Consider the following 17,857-nt stretch of genomic DNA (forward strand, 5'->3'; position numbering starts at 1 on the left):
TAAATGAGACGCCGAAAGAAGCAAACAGGCATGCCTTGTCAGTATTTTGTCCGTTTGTAACCTGTAATGTTATTTTCTATCCAGGAAGCTGAGTGTAAGAAGGAGATGATGGACATTAAATTCCAGGCTGACACCAAAATGGCCGACTCCAAACGTGAGCTGGAAATGCAGAAAGCTGCTTTTAATCAAGAAGTAAACACCAAGGTACTGGGAAGTTATGTAATTTTAAATATACAAAATACAGCACATGTAGTTTGCTGTCTCATAAAATAGCTGTGCTGCATTTTGGAGGATACCACACTATTGGATATTTTGGCATGGAGCAGATGGAATAGTTATACATTTGAAAAATATGCACTGAATCTATGGGAAACATATTACTATTTACACAATGTGGTGCACCGATATAGAAATTTTGACCAGGAATAATAATCAATATATTTTTATCTAATATTTACAATAACCTCAGTGCTCCATAAATCTGTAGTCAAACTTATATGGGTAATGTTATGCACAGTAGCTCCAGCTAGGGAGACTTTAGCAAGGTTCTAAATGGTAAAGGCAGAGGAGCAAGAGAGATTTTTGAAGTGGAGGAGGACCAGACAGTGAGTAAAAGGTCTTTTTACTTTTCAGCTCATCTGACCATGTTTGAAGAGGCATTTAGTGTGACTTGGACTAATGCTTTAATACACTAAACATTTTGATTGACACTGGCTGACTGACTGGTATAGAGTTGCCAGTCACCCTTAAATGGCCTATCTGACAATAGCCGTGACAACAATTAGCCTTTTCTACAATGTGTTTAAATTTACCAGTATACCGTAATGCAGATTATTTGAGGACACATTCATAAATGTATTGCTTAGAGTAATTCTAACTATTTCATGTTGAGTAAAATAGTGTAAATATCAGCCAGCTATATCGACCAAAACTGACACATGACCAAGACTTACCGATATGTTAACCGATATATTGTGCAGTTTCTACCATTGCATCGCTATTATTTGTTCAGTTACTGTCATATATAATTGTTTGGGATAGGGCTGTAGTTTACAAGGAGTCGCAAAAATTTTGAATTGTTTAGTAAATTGTGAGCAGAATACTTGAGTATTTTTTTCTACTGAGAGCATACAGTCTGAACTGTAGGAAAGTAAAAATGGATGTTCTGATTCTACTCCAATCAGAAAGCTGAGGCCCAGCTGGCCTATGAACTTCAAGCAGCCAAGGAGCAGCAGAAGATTCGACTGGAGGAGATTGAGATTGAGGTGGTTCAAAGAAAAAAACTGATTTCTGTTGAGGAAAATGAGATCGCCAGGACTGAGAAAGAGCTGATTGCTACTGTCAAGAGACCAGCAGAAGCTGAGGCCTACAGGATGCAGCAGCTGGCAGAAGGCCTGAAGTAAGCCCCTCCCCCTGGTCCACATGGCACCCAAAACCATACATCTGTGTAGTTGTATACAGTCATAGGGGCATCTGTTCACCTGCATGTGCACCATATAAGGGGCATCAGTGGATATTTTATTGTCTTTTAAGAATCAACAGTAGGAATTACTTACCTCATTTCCTTGTATTCTAAGATACCTGCTTTTTTCATATAGGTTTGTTTCTTTATTAAGTTTAATTTGTTTGAGTTTATATAAAAAATTTTATGTTTAAATTGAAGGGGTAGTCTCATTTCATTTTGGCATTCTGAAAAATCATGTTGACCAATCCCTATTATCATCCTGACCAGGATCAAGAAAGTGCTGATAGCTCAGGCTGAAGCGGAGAAGATTCGGAAGATGGGTGAAGCTGAAGCTGGCTCGATTGAGGCTTTGGGGAAAGCTGAGGCTGAGAAAATGAGGCTCAAAGCACAAGCCTACCAAGAGTATGGAGAGGCAGCCAAAACTGCTCTGGTCCTTGAGGCTCTGCCAAAGGTTAATTTTTATGAATGCTTTCCTCTTTATAACCCCATTCTGCATATATGTAAGATAATAAGTAAGGAAGTTAAAGTGCTGAGTACATACGTGACATGCTACAGCTGTAAAACAGTGAAGGGTGCACTAGGTAGCCTCCCTTACTGAAAAGTAGTCTTAACAAAAGTGTAGTCTTAAAAACACTAACAAATGGGAGCTACGCCTGTGTGCCTATGATCAGAAAGTTGCCAGTTCAAACCCAACCTCGGCACGTCTGCAGGTCTTTGAGCAAGACCCTTAACCCCCAGCTCCCTGGGCACCGCAACAGGTGGCTACCCTTCACAGCCAGCTTACTCTTGCCTACAAAGCTCATTTCCCCACAGGGATCAATAAAATATCAATTATTATTATTATTATTATTCCAGAATAAGTAATTTATTAATTTTCCTCACACAGAAACGAAAAAGGCAAAACAGTCGTGATGGACAAATTGACGCTTCATGAACCATTTGCTGTATTTTTTGACCACACTAGGTGGTGCTCTTGGTTTGCTTTGGAGTATGTTTTATGCCCTTTTTTGATCAGAGTGCACCATCTAGTTCAGTCAAAAAATACAGTAAATAGTTCATGAAGCAACATTTTGTCCATCACTACAAAACAGCACTAACACAATGATGTTTCAGAAATGGGGTGATGCTTATTGTACCTGAAATTCATGCTATTTATCAGTCCTACTAACCTTACCTAGTCTTATATTCAAGATTACCTTGGCCATTGCTTGTAATATAAGGAATACTTTGTATTTATCCTGCCCAGTACTGTAAAAGAACACCTTGGATTATGTTTCCATTTGATGAAATACAGGAATAACACATGAGGGATAAAAATTATCCCTTCCACCACTGACAGTATTTATGACCAAGCATAAAACATTTGTATAATGAAATGTATAGTCGCATAACAAAAATGTATGTTGTTGGGGTTCAGAAAACTTCAATAACTCAAATATTCTATGAATGCTTCTTTTTGTGATCATTTATGTTTGCTCTACAGCTGTTTTTCCAAGATCCAGTTTGTTAACATGACTGAAATGCTGAATAGATGCATTAGTTTTTTTTTTTTTTTTTTTAATCTTTGGTTTGTCTATTCAGATTGCAGCGAATGTTGCCGCCCCCTTAGGCAGAACCAATGAGATTGTCATCCTGAGTGGGGATGGGAGCCATGTGACCGGGGAGGTGACTCGCCTTCTGGCGGAGCTGCCTGTGTCTGTGAATGCCCTAACAGGAATTGATCTATCCAAAGTACGAGACCATTTTTTCCCAGCCAGTTTTACTTAAATCATAATCAGGTTGCTGGATGTATAACGTTAATTGTAGACAGTGATTTCAGGTCTACATTTGGTAAGCATGAAGGAGATTTTGTTATTACTTGTTAATTTTTTGTATTTCGATACAGATTCCCTTGTTGCAGAAGATGAGCAGCGCTCAGGCATGAAATACACCACAATTATCCTTCTCCACTGGGTCTACTTTACTGCACACACACACACAGATGGTCTACTAAAGAAACAATCATTCAGGACCTCTAGTGCCTTCATTTTGGGAGGAACAGGACATCTTCATGTACTGATGCCCACTTTTGTATTTTTTTTTTTGATGAATGGATAAACAAACTTGACAAACCATCAGTACATATTTAAGTTCAGTAATGTCAGTCTTAATGTTTAAGAAGGTGTGTGTATGCTACTGTAAATGTTAGATCTATTGTTACTTTTATTAAACTTATCATAGGCTACTAATGTGAAGAAAAGTCTCAGGAGTCATTGTTACTATAACAATATTGCTTTTATTTGAGAATACAAAGGGTAGCAGTTGACAGGAATATACTAACATTAATCTAACATTAATCTAATTAAGCTTCTTATATTATATTGCTAAGCTGCTAAATGTTTATTTCCTATGTCTTGCAACAGAAGTTAGTTTTATAATATCTGTTATCCACATGGCTTCAAGTGTATTAGTTCCCACACTTTGTGGTTTTCCGTAGTCACTCCTGTCACCTGTTCTGTTCTCTACAAATATATTTCCTTTTTTTGAATAACTAGACACAATACCATAACATGTGCATAAAATGTCATGTGATTATGATGGATGTGTAGCTCCTGACAAAAAGGATTATTTATGTACTACTAATAGTATGACAAACAGCTGAGAGGGCTTCACTTTCTATATACATATTTCCTTGGCATTATTTCCCAAGTACTCTTAGTCACAGTCACCATATTAACCAAATGGTACAAATGAGCAAGTAGTTGTTAAATAGTACCTCAGAACTGAAGTTGCCATTTCAGCTAAAATTATCTACTTTTTCATTGACAATCTGCACCCCTGACGAGGATAATCAGTTTATGGATGGATAGATGGTTAATATTGATTTCCAAGGGGAGCACTGTTTTCATTATTTATCTTGTTTACCTTGTCATGACATAGACTGTACTCATATTCTAAAATATAAACTTAGCATAACTATAGAGAGAAGCTACAGGTTTTATTTCAGTCATTTGGAAGAGAGTTGCATGGTACTGATCTGTAAATTAAGAAGGGGGATGCATCTAATTAATTACACTGTAACAAGTGCAGCACTTTCATCAGAAGATAATTCAGACCCAGGTAAATCATTAAAGGCTAGTTCATGTAGACATCAGTAATGTGGGGGTGTGGTACTGAGTGGTCACTGTCACACTGGATGTAACAATGCAATTTTACTTGTGAATGAGCTCATCAGTCACTGATCCTATCAATTTGTAATGTAGAAAGGTCCACGCAGTTACTTGAAAATTCTGAGTTCAGCAGCAGATCACATTTATGTACCATCATGTATGACTTGTTGCTGTTAAGCGGAGAACTGTTATACGGGAGAGAAGTATCCAGGCTGAAAAATATCTTTCGGAATTTTACTGAGGTCAGAATGTCATTGGCCCCAAAGTGGCATTCCCATATCAGTTGAAATATGCAATTGTCTGCATGCATAAACTTGCCTCTTACGCCATACTCCATGCTAGGAAATAGCTATGAAAAGATTGTACTCGTACTCACCTCAATCTGGGAATACTATTGTTGTTAAATAGCTATGCATTAGATTACATTTGCCATGGCTGAGACTGAATCACTTTCAATCACTACATGATGGTTATTAGGCATTTAATTACTAGCGGCTGTCAGTGATTGTTAATTGCTGTATAGTAACTTGGGAGAATGACACTGTGGATGCTGGAGCAACCGAAGCTGTGTGCAGACTCACCCCTTTAATACGATGACAGTGTAGTTCTGCTTTAGCGGGATGATTACTGTGCATCTGGTGACAAAGATTTACGATGGATCATTTAAAACCCAAGTACTGGAATACTTTGCCAAACAGAATATCCTGATGAGCAAATTAATTTCATTTTTTCAACTTTAAAATAAAAGTTATTTTTGGTGATGGTAACTTTCAATTCCCCACGATTCCCCAGTTCCAGTCCTGGAGGCCTAGTCTGCACCCAGATTTTAATACTCAAACACCTTATTCAGCTCACCAGCCAATTACCAGGTTTAGTAGGTGTAGGTCCTTGCAAACTGGTCCTCCAGGACTGGAATTGGGGAACCCTGATATATAGCATTATATATCTATATATAAAAAATTTATCATAATTGTGGGGTGTATTTTTCTAAATCAGATTTTCAGGAACTGGACTGATGTTTTTGTTTGTGTGATTTTTTTAAATATATGTATCATACTACTGTGTTTATTTCTCCCACAGTGAAATAAAGGGCATTCTTTTTTTGTCAAGAAGAGCAAATAAAGTCGAACAATGCATCATTGAAGTAATAAAGTTTATCAGTTTTATCAATACAGATGCAGCTTAACTGTGAAGTTGGACTTTACTTAGGAATACCATTTCTATGCAGTTATATGGGTCATTTGTCTTTGTTGTGTAGCTGTTAATTGTCTTCAAATATCACAAACTCTACTTCAGAGAAAATGAAGCTCTGATAACAGTGTGTGAATTGTATGTTTGTGGTGTTCTGCTTTCCATGTACAGTTGAAGTGCTTTTCATACTCTTCACTACCTCTGTTACAATTCAGTAAAAGACCATTTTTCCCACCAAGTGACATTTGTTATGAATTCATTTTGGGTAACTTGGGAAATTTATATCTAAAATCAGTTTTTTAAACAAGCCTGGCTCTGAGCACGTAACATTCTGCATTTATACATATATAATGTCACCTGTTTGCAATTTTTTTTTCCTTATATAACATGTGGTAACATCATCAAAATCACACTTTAGCTAGTTGATTTTTTAAAGACTGAACTGCACTTTAAAGTGTGACCAAGTGCTGCTCTGTACTTCTGTACTACTGGCAGAATCTGGAGGCCGTTAGCTGGGAAAGATGAAAAGAATTGAGGTACGAACATTATGTAGTGAAGGCTTTGCAAATAAATATGGCGATCAGCTGGCTGTCATGACTTTCACAGTCACAAATAATCCATGTTGTTGCACATTTAAAAACGATGTATATGAATAGATATAAAGATGATCAAAAGGCTACAAAAAACACCCAGGATGGGGCACCAGCCCATCGCAGGGCACACTCACACACCATTCACTCACACATGCACGCCTACGGGTAATTTAGCAAGTCCAATTAGGCTCAGCATGTTTTTGGACTGTGGGGGGAAACCAGAGTAGCTGGAGAAAACACCACGATGACATGAGGAAAACATGCGAACCATGTGACCAAGGCGGAGATTTGAACCTGGGTCCCAGAGGTGTGAAGGAACAGTGCTGACCACTGCACCACCATGCCGCCCCCCTTGGTCAATCCATTCAACAGTTATTAGCCACAAGGCAGGTTTACTTATTGCAACGCCACCTAGTGGTGGAATGACACCATTTTTGTTCTTATTCCTCAGAATTGGACCCCAAGTCCAGTCATCAAATTAATTTTAACCAATCAAAGTTTTGTTGAGATATGGCCACACATCCTGTATAGTGGCTTTGTCATCAAATTCTTTGGACGACAGTGGCCATAGCATTTGATATAGCATGATTCTTTGAATACCTTTTGGTCCCCTATATTGTAGATCATGCACACGAAGTTTGTTGGTGATTGGATCAACTGCCTAGGACAAGTTCACAAAAGTAGGTTTTCTGAAAAATTCAAAATGACAGAAAATCCAATAAGGAAATTAACGGCAATGGATGAATTTGAATCGGGATGACCAAAGGATTCAGAGGAATGAAAGATCACAAATCTAGGCCAAGGGGTTTTAACATACTTCATATATCAAGTATAATACCAGTAAGAAATGAGTTTATTATAAGAATGTCCGCTAAAGTCAGCTAAAACTGCTTAATTTCATTCTTTTTAGCTTTGCTCTGACTTTAGCTGAGTATTTTGTTCACCCTGGTGCTTGTTGGTAATATCCCAGTGAATACAGTGTACCCCCCCTCCCCCAAACGGATTCTTCCCACAAAAATGCGCGAACCTCCTTCACGAGGGAAAGATTTGGGATCCATTTAGCCTTTATTTATTTTTAATAGAGTATAAACGACTCACATATTTTAATTAATTACTTACATTCAGTGCTGTGTGTGGTTCTGGATTTACTTTAATATGAAGGAGTGTCTGCAGGTTTCCTGCCACACACAGGTACCAGCCCGTGTCCATCCTCTCCAGTCGCCTCATTGTGATGCTGAGTACTTTATTAACTCTTTCATCGCTGAGCTCCACAGGCCTCCCATCCAAACTCCCAGAATTCCCTACACAGGAGCCCCTGCCCATCCTACACCACATCATGTCAATGTAAATGTCAGTATAGTGACACTGAATACTGACAGTGTCTCCTTTCATAGGCGTCACCTCCTGTTTGTCCACAAGCTGCCCTGGAGATCCTGAAGACACAAACCAGAAACAAAGGAAACACTAACGTTTGCATAACAATAAGATATTCTCACTATGATTATGAACCAGTAACAACATGTTTATATCGTCTGTCCGTACATTTTATGCATATCTATAGCTAAGCTATGACATTTATTATATTACTTATCATACTTAACACTGGGGCAGCATGGTGGCGCAGTGGTTTGCCCTGCTGCCTTACAGCAAGAAGGTCCTGTGTTCAATCCCAAGTCCTTTCTGCGTGGAGTTTGCACGCTCTCCCTCTGTTTGTGTGAGTTTTCACCAGGCGCTGTAGTTTCCTCCCACGGTCCAAAAGCATGCAAGAGGGGTTGAATGGTGTCTAAATTGGTCCTGTAGTTGTGTGTGCACCCTGTGGTGTGTTGGTGATTCCCCAGGGTTGGTTCCTACTTGTGCCCAGTGTTCTTGGGATAGATTCCAGTCCCCAGGCAACCCCAGTTGGAATTAAGTGGCTTCAGAAAATGGATGGATGGATACTTAACCCCCTGTAGAAGCCCATGTAAACTTATATAAGAACATAAGAATATAAGAACTATACAAACGAGAGGAGGCCATTCGGCCCATCAAGCTCGCTTGGGGAGAACTAAACTAATAGCTCAGAGTCGTTAAAATCTTATCTAGCTCTGATTTAAAGGAACCCAAGGATTCAGCTTGCACTACATTATCAGGAAGGCTATTCCATACTCTGACTACGCGCTGTGTAAAGAAGTGCTTCCTTAAATCCAGCTTGAAATGTTCTCCCGCTAATTTCCACCTATGGCCACGAGTTTGTGTATTTAAACTAATGCTGAAGTAACTATTTAGTTGAACAGCATCCAAACCTGTTAGAATCTTATATACCTGGATCATGTCCCTCCTCAGTCTCCTTTGCTTGAGACTGAACAGATTTAGCTCAAGTAACCGTTCCTCGTATGACATTCCTCTAAGACCAGGAATCATTTTTGTGGCCCTACGCTGCACCTTTTCTAAGGCCACAATGTCCTTTATAAGATATGATGACCAAACCTGCACACAATATTCTAGGTGAGGTCTCACCAAGGAATTGTATAATCTTAGCATTACCTCCCTTGACTTATACTCCACACACCTGGAGATATACCCCAACATCCTATTGGCCTTTTTTATTGCTTCCCCACACTGGCGAGAATAGGACATGGAAGCATCAACATACACACCAAGGTCTTTCTCATGATCAGCTACCTTTATTTCAGTGACACCCATGAAATACCTGTACTTTATATTTCTGCTCCCTAGATGGAGTACCTTACATTTATCGACGTTAAATTTCATCTGCCAGGTATCGGCCCAGTCACTAATAAAAGCAAGATCCCGCTGTAGCTGCTGAGCCGCTAATTCAGTATCTGCTACACCACCCACCTTGGTGTCATCTGCAAATTTCACCAGTTTACTGTATATATTGGTATCCATATCATTTATGTAAATTAAGAACAATAGTGGTCCTAAAATTGAACCCTGCAGTACCCCACTATGAACGCAGGCCCACTGTGACATTGTGCCTCTTATAACTACTCGCTGTTTCCTATCTGTTAACCAGTTATCAATCCAGGTCGCTACGGTACCTAAAATACCTGTCGCTTTGAGTTTAAGTAGGAGCCTCTTGTGGGGGACATCAAAAGCCTTTTGGAAATCTAAGTAGATGACATCATAGGCCTTCTTATCATCAACTTCCTGAGTAGCTTCCTCAAAAAACTCCAACAGATTCGTTAAACAGGATCTACCTCTCCTAAATCCATGCTGGCTATCCCGCAAAAGGTTATTGGAGTCCAGGTAATCTACCATTTTCTCCTTGATTATAGCCTCCATAACTTTACCAGTTATACAAGTTAGACTGATTGGCCTATAGTTAGACAAATTACAGTTGAGGCCAAAATTATTAGCCCCCTTGGAATCATGGAACATTTTCCTAAACTTCTTCCCAAAGTTTGCAACATTGATGAAACTTGATATAATCAAACACCCACCAGTGCTATTTACTAGCTTTTGATACATTTTGTAATATAAAATATATTTTTAGTCTTGCTTTATATCAAATATAGTAAAAAATGGGGTGGTCAAAAATATTAGCCCCATGCCCATTAATAGTCAATACTCTACTCTTTTTGAGCCATAACTGACAACAATCTATTAGAGTAGGTCTTTACTAGATTAGCACAGGTCTCCTGAGGGATTTTGGTGCATTCCTCCATTGCAAATTGTTCTAGCTGGTCCAAATTGCGTGGTTTCCGAGCATGGACATTCACTTTGAGCACTCGCCACAGATTCTCAATGGGATTGAGGTCTGGGCTCTGAGGTCCACTCCAAGATCTTGGTTTTGGTATCCTTGAAAAACTGTTGAACTAATTTTGATGTATGGTTTGGGTCATTGTCTTGTTGGAAGACCCAGTGACGACCTAAGCCTAGACTACGAGCAGATTCCTGCATATTCTCCCACAGAATGTCAACATAATTTTCTTTTTTCATGATGCCATGCACCCGAACAAGGCTCCCTGTGCCTGAGGCTGCAAAACAGCCCCACAGCATGATGCTCCCACCACCATGTTTAACTGTGGCAACTGTGTTCCTAGGGTTGAAGGCCTGTCCCTTTCTTCGCCAAACATAAGCAACATCCATGTGCCCAAACAGTTCCAGTTTAGTCTCATCAGACCAAAGCAGACTTCCAAAAATCATCTTTACATTTCAAATGTTCACGGGCAAACCTCAGTCGGGCTGTGATGTGCCGCTCTTTGAGTAAAGGGGTTCTTCTGGGACGATGGCCGTGAAGCCCACCACGGTGAAGAGCCCTCACAACTGTGTTCCTTGAAACATCAACTCCAGAAGAGGCCAGGTCAGCAACAATCATCTTGGCAGATGTCCGGGGTTCCTTGCTGGCATCTCTGACTATTTTTCTCTCCAGAGTTCTTCAAATCTTGCGCTTACGGCCACGGCCAGGTTTGTTTCTAACAGAATTTGTCTCCTTGTACTTGGCAATGATGCAACATACAGCAGTTCTAGACACTGTGAATCGCTTTGAAATGGCAGTGTAGCCTTGCCCCTTATCATGAGCCTCTGCTATCTTCTTTCTGAGCTCCAGACTGATTTCCTTTGTCTTTGGCATGGTCAGTAACAGTAGTCCCTCTCATGTGTTCAAGAGCCCTGTTCCTTGGGAGTCTTTTTATGCTGATTGAGTGTTGTTAGGATGCCAATTGACTGCAGGTGTTGTTAGGAAGCCAATTTATTGCACAGGTGTGGTTTCAAAGCTGATTGGTTAATTAGTGTAGGTGTGTTTTGAAAGCAAACATTAACATGGGGCTAATATTTTTGACCACCCCATTTTTTACTATATTTGATATAAAGCAAGACTAAAAATATATTTTATATTACAAAATGTATCAAAAGCTAGTAAATAGCACTGGTGGGTGTTTGATTATATCAAGTTTCATCAATGTTGCAAACTTTGGGAAGAAGTTTAGGAAAATGTTCCATGATTCCAGGGGGGCTAATAATTTTGGCCTCAACTGTACTTCTATCCCCTTTTTTGAAACAATATGGTTACTTTTCCCACGCTACATTTATCATATTGGGAAAAATTAAAATGCATAGCAGTGGCCCTTCTACCTCCGACGAGCTAAAAGGTGTGGCACAAGTCCCCTTATCCTCAGGACACTTTATAACTGTATCATCAAGAGCATCCTAACTGGATGCGTCGCCGGCTGGTATGATAGCCACACCACCTACCCCAGCAAAGCTCTGCAAGAAGTAGCACGGTGTGGGGAATATCATTATGAGATGAGCTTCCTGTCAGGGTCAGCTCCTGTTGTCCCAGTCTTGCATCCATAGCTTCTGGCTTTGACCTTGAATAGGATAAGTGCTACAGACAATGGATGGATATTCCATACTTACATGCACTTCACACATTAATGTCAAATGAGAATATAATTTTGTTTACATGCACTATTAAGTATTAACATGGTCTATATGAGTAATTATGTAACTAATATTAAATAAATTTAAAGAATATATACCATGCAGTGTTGGCCTCCCATCTCCAGGGTAGGCCACACGAATCCCAGCCATAGTCTGTGCCTATGTGTATAGACTTTACATGTCCTGAATATGTCACATTAGACATAGATTGATATCAAGCTTGGTACTTCATGATTAAAGCTAAATTAATAATGTAAAATATTCCCATTTAAATATTCAATTGCTTGGGAAAAGGCCTATTTATCAATTAAACCAGTAGCAATAGCACATAGATCCATTAAATACACAGATTATGTTTAATTTGGTCTCAGGTATTACAAAACCAAATGAATAATACACTGACATTAGGTCTATATATTTGTGTGTTTTTTCCCATTAGCCTAGCCTACTTTTTGTCTCTGGGGAAAAGGATAGGAATGAACTCGCATGTACGCTAAACATGACTTTACACAAACACGGAATGTAGTGTCCAGTGCTCAAACTCATTGATTTCAGGTCATTTTCACCTGTTGAAATGATTGAAGACAACAAAAAGATCATTTAAAGCATAAATGCATTTATTTTCTAATTAGATGTCTGCAAAACATTGAACATTTGTATGCAGTAATTGCATACTATTGTTGTTTGCAAACTTGCCTTTGATTAAAAGAGGGACTTTCACAATTGTGTCCATTGAATTGTTCAGGCAAGATTTGGCTGAAGAAGAAGAAAATTAACACTGCACTTCTACAAAGACTAAAGATTCTACAGAATTCAACAGCAAACCATGATTAGCCATAAAGAATTATGCTGGAGAAATGTTTTAAAGCTTAATCTGTAGGTGATTTTACCAGTGCTGTACAGATGTAACAGAGGTGTACTAAAATGACAAAACTTTTTAAACATTTTTTAGGGTAAAACAAACATGGATGTGTGGGAAAACAAAGGGCTTGTAGGAGTGTGAAAGAATCATTCCAGATGAGTGCGACTCCTGAGAAATACGGGAGACTTGGCAGGTCTGCATCTTTAAAGAGATGCCCCCCCCCCCCCCCACACTTGTAGCAGTGTTTGCATACTGGTGCTGGCAGGTCTGTGTGGTCACTGTTTTCATTCAGTTTAAAGCTAAACTAACACCATATCTCACTTCTGCTGCCCTATGTATTAGCTAGAGGTGGGCAGCAGCAATTTCCATCTATGTAACTGCTCTGCACAATAGACACATGAAATGACTGACTGTCTCTCCCCTAAATGCAGATTCAGTACATCCACTACATGGAAATTTCTTAAAATGGGAAAAAGAAAACAAAATGTACAATTTTAGGTTTCTGGTACTGTGATATAATACTGATATCAGCGCATTGAACAACGTTACACATGACAGGCTAAACTACTGCTTCTAAGCTAGGTATCCTAAACTCAGTACGTCCAAACAAAAGCAAAAACAGAAATACTGTCACAGGTCCAGGGCGGATTGAGAGCGACAGCGTGGCATGGAGCAAGCAGAAACAGAGAGTGGACGACTCACTCAGGGATTCAAAGGAGGAAAGGGGAAAAACACTAGAGACACTAATAAAACAAAAGCAGACCACGAGGGGTCAAAAACAAAACAAGGAATAACAGTAATCAAATAAGAAATCAGTCGGTGGGTCACAAGCTTTTTTTTTTTGTTTTTCCCTCCACCACCCCCCCTCTGCGGAGGACTACTTTATTTCTATTTATTTATTTATTTATTTATTTTTACTTGTTTCCTCAAGAGAGGGAGAGAGAGGGCGAAAGGAGGACGAAAATGGAGAAGGGAAATAGAGGAGGGAGGGAAAAGAGGAAAGAAAAAAAAACAGATAATCCGCTTCAATACCTGCTGATGAGAGAAAACAATAACCAACATCTGTACGAATCACAATGAACATGTTAAGAAGCAACAGCCGATTACGACAGAGTGTGTCTGTGAGTACCAGTTTGTACACCTGTGTGCACACCTGTGTGTGTGAGCGTGCTGGTGTTCAAAAGGTTTCACCATGGAAATGTCTAGTAGTGTGTGTGGGGAGCCACAGCCCCATCCCTCAGGACATGAAGCAGACATGGAGGTGGCCCGGACCCCAGACATCCAGAGGCCCCCCAAGGGCATGGGAGCCCCCGGAGGACCACCGCAGGGAGTATTGCAGCCCTCACCCAGAAAAGGGCAGAGGAGAGCTCCGGAGGGAGGCCATCCGGCAGCCACAGTGCTGGAGCCGCAGGGGGCCGTGGCGGCGAGCCCGCAGGCTCCGCACGGCGGCCGGCCACACCAGGGAAGACTGGGCTCAGAGATCCAAGGGCCCCCCCACCCCCCAGCAAGGGCCCGACAGAGCCAGGAGGGCCAGACCCCTTAGGCATTAGGCACAACCTGTCTCCAATTTAACCTGCGGCCCTCTCATCCTTTGCCAAAACAAAAATAATTCCCAGGAGAAAATCAGACCCAATTCACACCTCCACCAGGTGAACCACCCTTAACGACCCACTCTATTGGAGTAGGAGGGACTGCTAAGGTGTGATGGTTACATCTACCCGCAACTCCCCCCCCCCTTTGTTTCACTCAACGAGCCCCCTTAGACTACTTACCCAGGAGGATAAATATGTGGACACTTACAACCTCCATCAGTCTGAAGAAGCTCCTTGGATGAGCAGCGAAACGTTTCTACCTTTCAGAGACAAGTCCAGTTGCCATGAGTCAACCACCAGACAGTACGGTCTAAGGTTGCCTGGTCCTTCTGTTCATCTGCTGTTTCCCATGAATTGATTGTAAGGGTACCTTCACCACATTGCCATTTGATGCTGATACCTTCACATTGCTTGCTTCTAAATCGCCAACGATCAATTCTTCCAATAATAATTTGTCCACCTTAGTTTCAACAATGTCCAAATTGATAGCATTTAGCTGGAATTCACTGTTTATAACTTCTACTGCCACATCCACAATTTCCAATTCAAATGCTTTTTCAAAAACCTTTTCTCTAGTCTCCCCCACTTCGACTTCTCCAATTTGTACTTGTACAATTTCAAAATGAACGTTACTTTGATCTAAATATTCAAGATCAAACTGGCAGAGGTCTACCAGCACAGCTCCTATATTCAGACTGTCTCGATGGTCGTCTACAGGCTTTATGGAGATTGTCCTGTTATTTATTACAAAAGCCTCCAACCCATGCACATCTATCCCTTTATCCCTCCCAAGTTGGCTGGTGGGTGGAGTTACTTGGGAGCACTCCTCTTCATCACTCCAGCAGATGATCTCTTCCCACTTGTCCCAGGCTGCCCAATATGCATCATCCGTCCAGCTAACTGCCTTGGCAATTCGCCTTCGGGAGTGTGACTCAGTGGAACTGTCAGCCTGGTCAGAAGGTGATTCTGCTGGGGAGCACAGCTCTTTCTCATCTCCCCAGTCAATCACCTCTCCCCACTTGTCCCAAGTTGCCCAGTATCTGTCGTCGCTCCAGCAAACAGCTTTCTCCATTCGTCTGATTCTGAATGAGGAAAAACAACATACAGGCAATGCAATGGAGCTGTCAGTCACTCCTGACACGTGGACTACACTTCTGCACTGACCCACACCTTCCCAATCAACAACCGCATTACTGCACAGGCAGAGCTGCCATCTTTGGTCAGTTGGCTGGCGTGAGATTTTCAATTCCAGACAAGTCTGCACATTCATCTCCATATGTGTAACAGTCTTACTACCTTGTAAATAGTCTGGAGGGTTTGCAGACTACCCCAACACTTTTGATGGAGCTAATTTTAGGTTTATAATGGAACAAAAAAGATTGACTACAAGACATCTTGAGTGAGGGTTGGCAACCCTGCATATGACACTAACTAACCTGCACATGAAATTTAAATATAATCCAAACAATATACTGAATTTTACACAAACATATTTCAATATACAGTCATACCTCGGCTCACGAACTTAGTTCCTGACCTGAAAAGTGCGTGACCTCAATCAATTTCTCCCATTTAAAATAATGTAAATATGTATTATGTTCAATATGTTTAAACCTCAGAAACGCTGCATTTTTTCAATTTTTAACATTTTTCTGTGACCAAGAATCCATCCATCCATTTTCCAAACCGCTTCTCCTACTGGGTTGCGGGGGGTCCGGAGCCTATCCCGGAAGCAATGGGCACGAGGCAGGGGAAAATCGAGGATGGGGGGCCAGCACATTGCAGGGCACACTCACACACCATTCACTCACACATGCACTCCTACGGGCAATTTAGCAAGTACCCGGAGGAAACTCCACGACGACATGGGGAGAACGCGACCAAGAATATAGACTTAAATTAAAATAACCTTACTTACAACAAATAATGCTGTTGGCACGTCAAACTGTCGGTATTGCGGTAAGAAAATCGGGAGAAGACTAACAATAATAGAGGATTTATAAATGGAAAAATAAGTTCACACAACACGTTATTCACCATGAACTAGGACATATCGCCGTCTTTCTCTTTAGGTCACTCTATACATACATATATACACTTCGAGCACGCGCAGTACAACTCAACACCCCCTACCGTACAATCAAATTATGACAGATTGTGCACATATAACTGAGAGCATACATTTACATGCTAACAAATGCTAAATTAAATAAATTCGTAAATTTCGAAAATGTGATTTTTTTTTTATTATACTGGACATTTCTTCGCGTTTCGGGTGGTTCTTTGGGGAGCTTTCATTGGACCCTTTTGGGGACGTTTGTGTGTTCGCGGCGCGAAACACGGTTCGACAACCGGTACAAAACATTTTGGAACATCTGGTTCGTAACCCGATTTATTCGTGAACAGGACTGTTCGTGGGTCGAGGTACCACTGTACATACAAAGACAGATACTAAATAATAAGATAAGTTATACGATAAAATGGGAGCAGAAATGCTACGTACCTTGCCATCTTGGTGCAGAAAAGCAAGTGAAGCCGCGTCTTTCAAACCGGTAGCTTCCCACGTGCCGAGGCGTCAAATGTAACCAAGCAACAACATAATTAAATAATAACATCATAATACGTATAGTTGTTATATAATAATGACAGTTTTATAAGTTTTTATTTACTTTTAGAAGTAAATAAGAAAAAAAGTTGTGTAAGAACTGCAAAGCAAGAGTATAGTAGTAAGCATGAATCACACATTCAGCTCTGGATAATATCAGACAATGACTTAGAGACACGTGAAATGAACTGCACTCTTGGAGTCTGTCTCTCCCCAAAGCACTATGCAAGGTAACTTGTTTAATATGGGAAACATAAAATGGCATTTTGGTAACATTTCAAACTGTTGTATCGCGATACATAGTGATCAGTATGTAGAACTGTCACGCCCAGCTCGTACGATCCTCGTATGTGCCACGCCCCCCTGATTATCCACGTGTGCTTCCCTGATTGTACCCCAGCTGTGTCCGATTATTTTCGCCCAGTCCTGTCTATTTCAGTCCATGTCTTGCCTTCGTTCCTGGTCCATCATTGATGTTAGTCGATGTTCGTGCGTCGTCCCGTTTTAGTGCTAATAAATCCCAGTTTCCCTGTGTTCTGCCTGCCTGCTCCTTGCTCGCTCGCCTGTTTCCTGCCAGTGAGATCGCGCTCGCAACCAGCCGGAAACCTGACACGAACAAGGTTATACGTCACACAAGCTTCCCATAAGAACCTGTAATCACACTAAGCGCGTACCACACTGGGCCCGGCTGCCTTATACTGTAACCGAGCACGATCGCCCCGCCCCCCTGTTGCACTTACTGGTCCGGACGCGAGCACGTTTTGTCATCAACCTGCAACTTTTTGTGTGGAAGAAACATAAGAAGCAAAGCTGTGTACCACAGTAGGGTAGAATTCATGGTTAATTTCGTGGCTTATTTGGGGCGGTTTTGAGTATGATGACAAACACAGATTTATCAGGTATACAAAGCAGAGATTTTTATTTATTCGTGCTGCACGTATAGGAATATCCACACTTTATCAAATATCTCAGGCAGACTGATGCTGCGCGGGATACCGGTGCCGAAAAGGTATTG

General features: G+C 40.8%; 2 protein-coding genes across 2 annotated transcripts in view; one reads left to right on the forward strand and one right to left on the reverse strand.

Annotated features, from left to right (window-relative positions):
- The window catches only part of LOC125711692 (flotillin-2a-like), a 33,893-nt gene extending 27,850 nt beyond the window's left edge, over positions 1-6,043 (forward strand). The window contains exons 7-11 of the mRNA XM_048980897.1: positions 85-204; positions 1,185-1,399; positions 1,733-1,916; positions 3,047-3,196; positions 3,351-6,043. Of these exons, the coding sequence (XP_048836854.1) occupies positions 85-204; positions 1,185-1,399; positions 1,733-1,916; positions 3,047-3,196; positions 3,351-3,389 (708 nt within the window). The 3' untranslated portion in view covers positions 3,390-6,043. The remainder of the gene's footprint in view (positions 1-84; positions 205-1,184; positions 1,400-1,732; positions 1,917-3,046; positions 3,197-3,350) is intronic.
- Positions 6,044-13,539: 7,496 nt separating this feature from the next.
- On the reverse strand, positions 13,540-17,042 carry LOC125711701 (uncharacterized). Its single transcript, XM_048980907.1, has 2 exons — positions 16,741-17,042; positions 13,540-15,319 (listed from the first exon to the last, which is right to left on the reverse strand). The coding sequence occupies exons 1-2, from the start codon at positions 16,746-16,748 to the stop codon at positions 14,548-14,550; spliced, it is 780 nt and encodes a 259-aa protein (XP_048836864.1). The 5' UTR covers positions 16,749-17,042; the 3' UTR covers positions 13,540-14,547.
- Between the last annotated feature and the right edge of the window lie 815 nt (positions 17,043-17,857).

The sequence above is a fragment of the Brienomyrus brachyistius genome, chromosome 17, assembly GCF_023856365.1.
Source record: "Brienomyrus brachyistius isolate T26 chromosome 17, BBRACH_0.4, whole genome shotgun sequence".
Taxonomy (NCBI): domain Eukaryota; kingdom Metazoa; phylum Chordata; class Actinopteri; order Osteoglossiformes; family Mormyridae; genus Brienomyrus; species Brienomyrus brachyistius.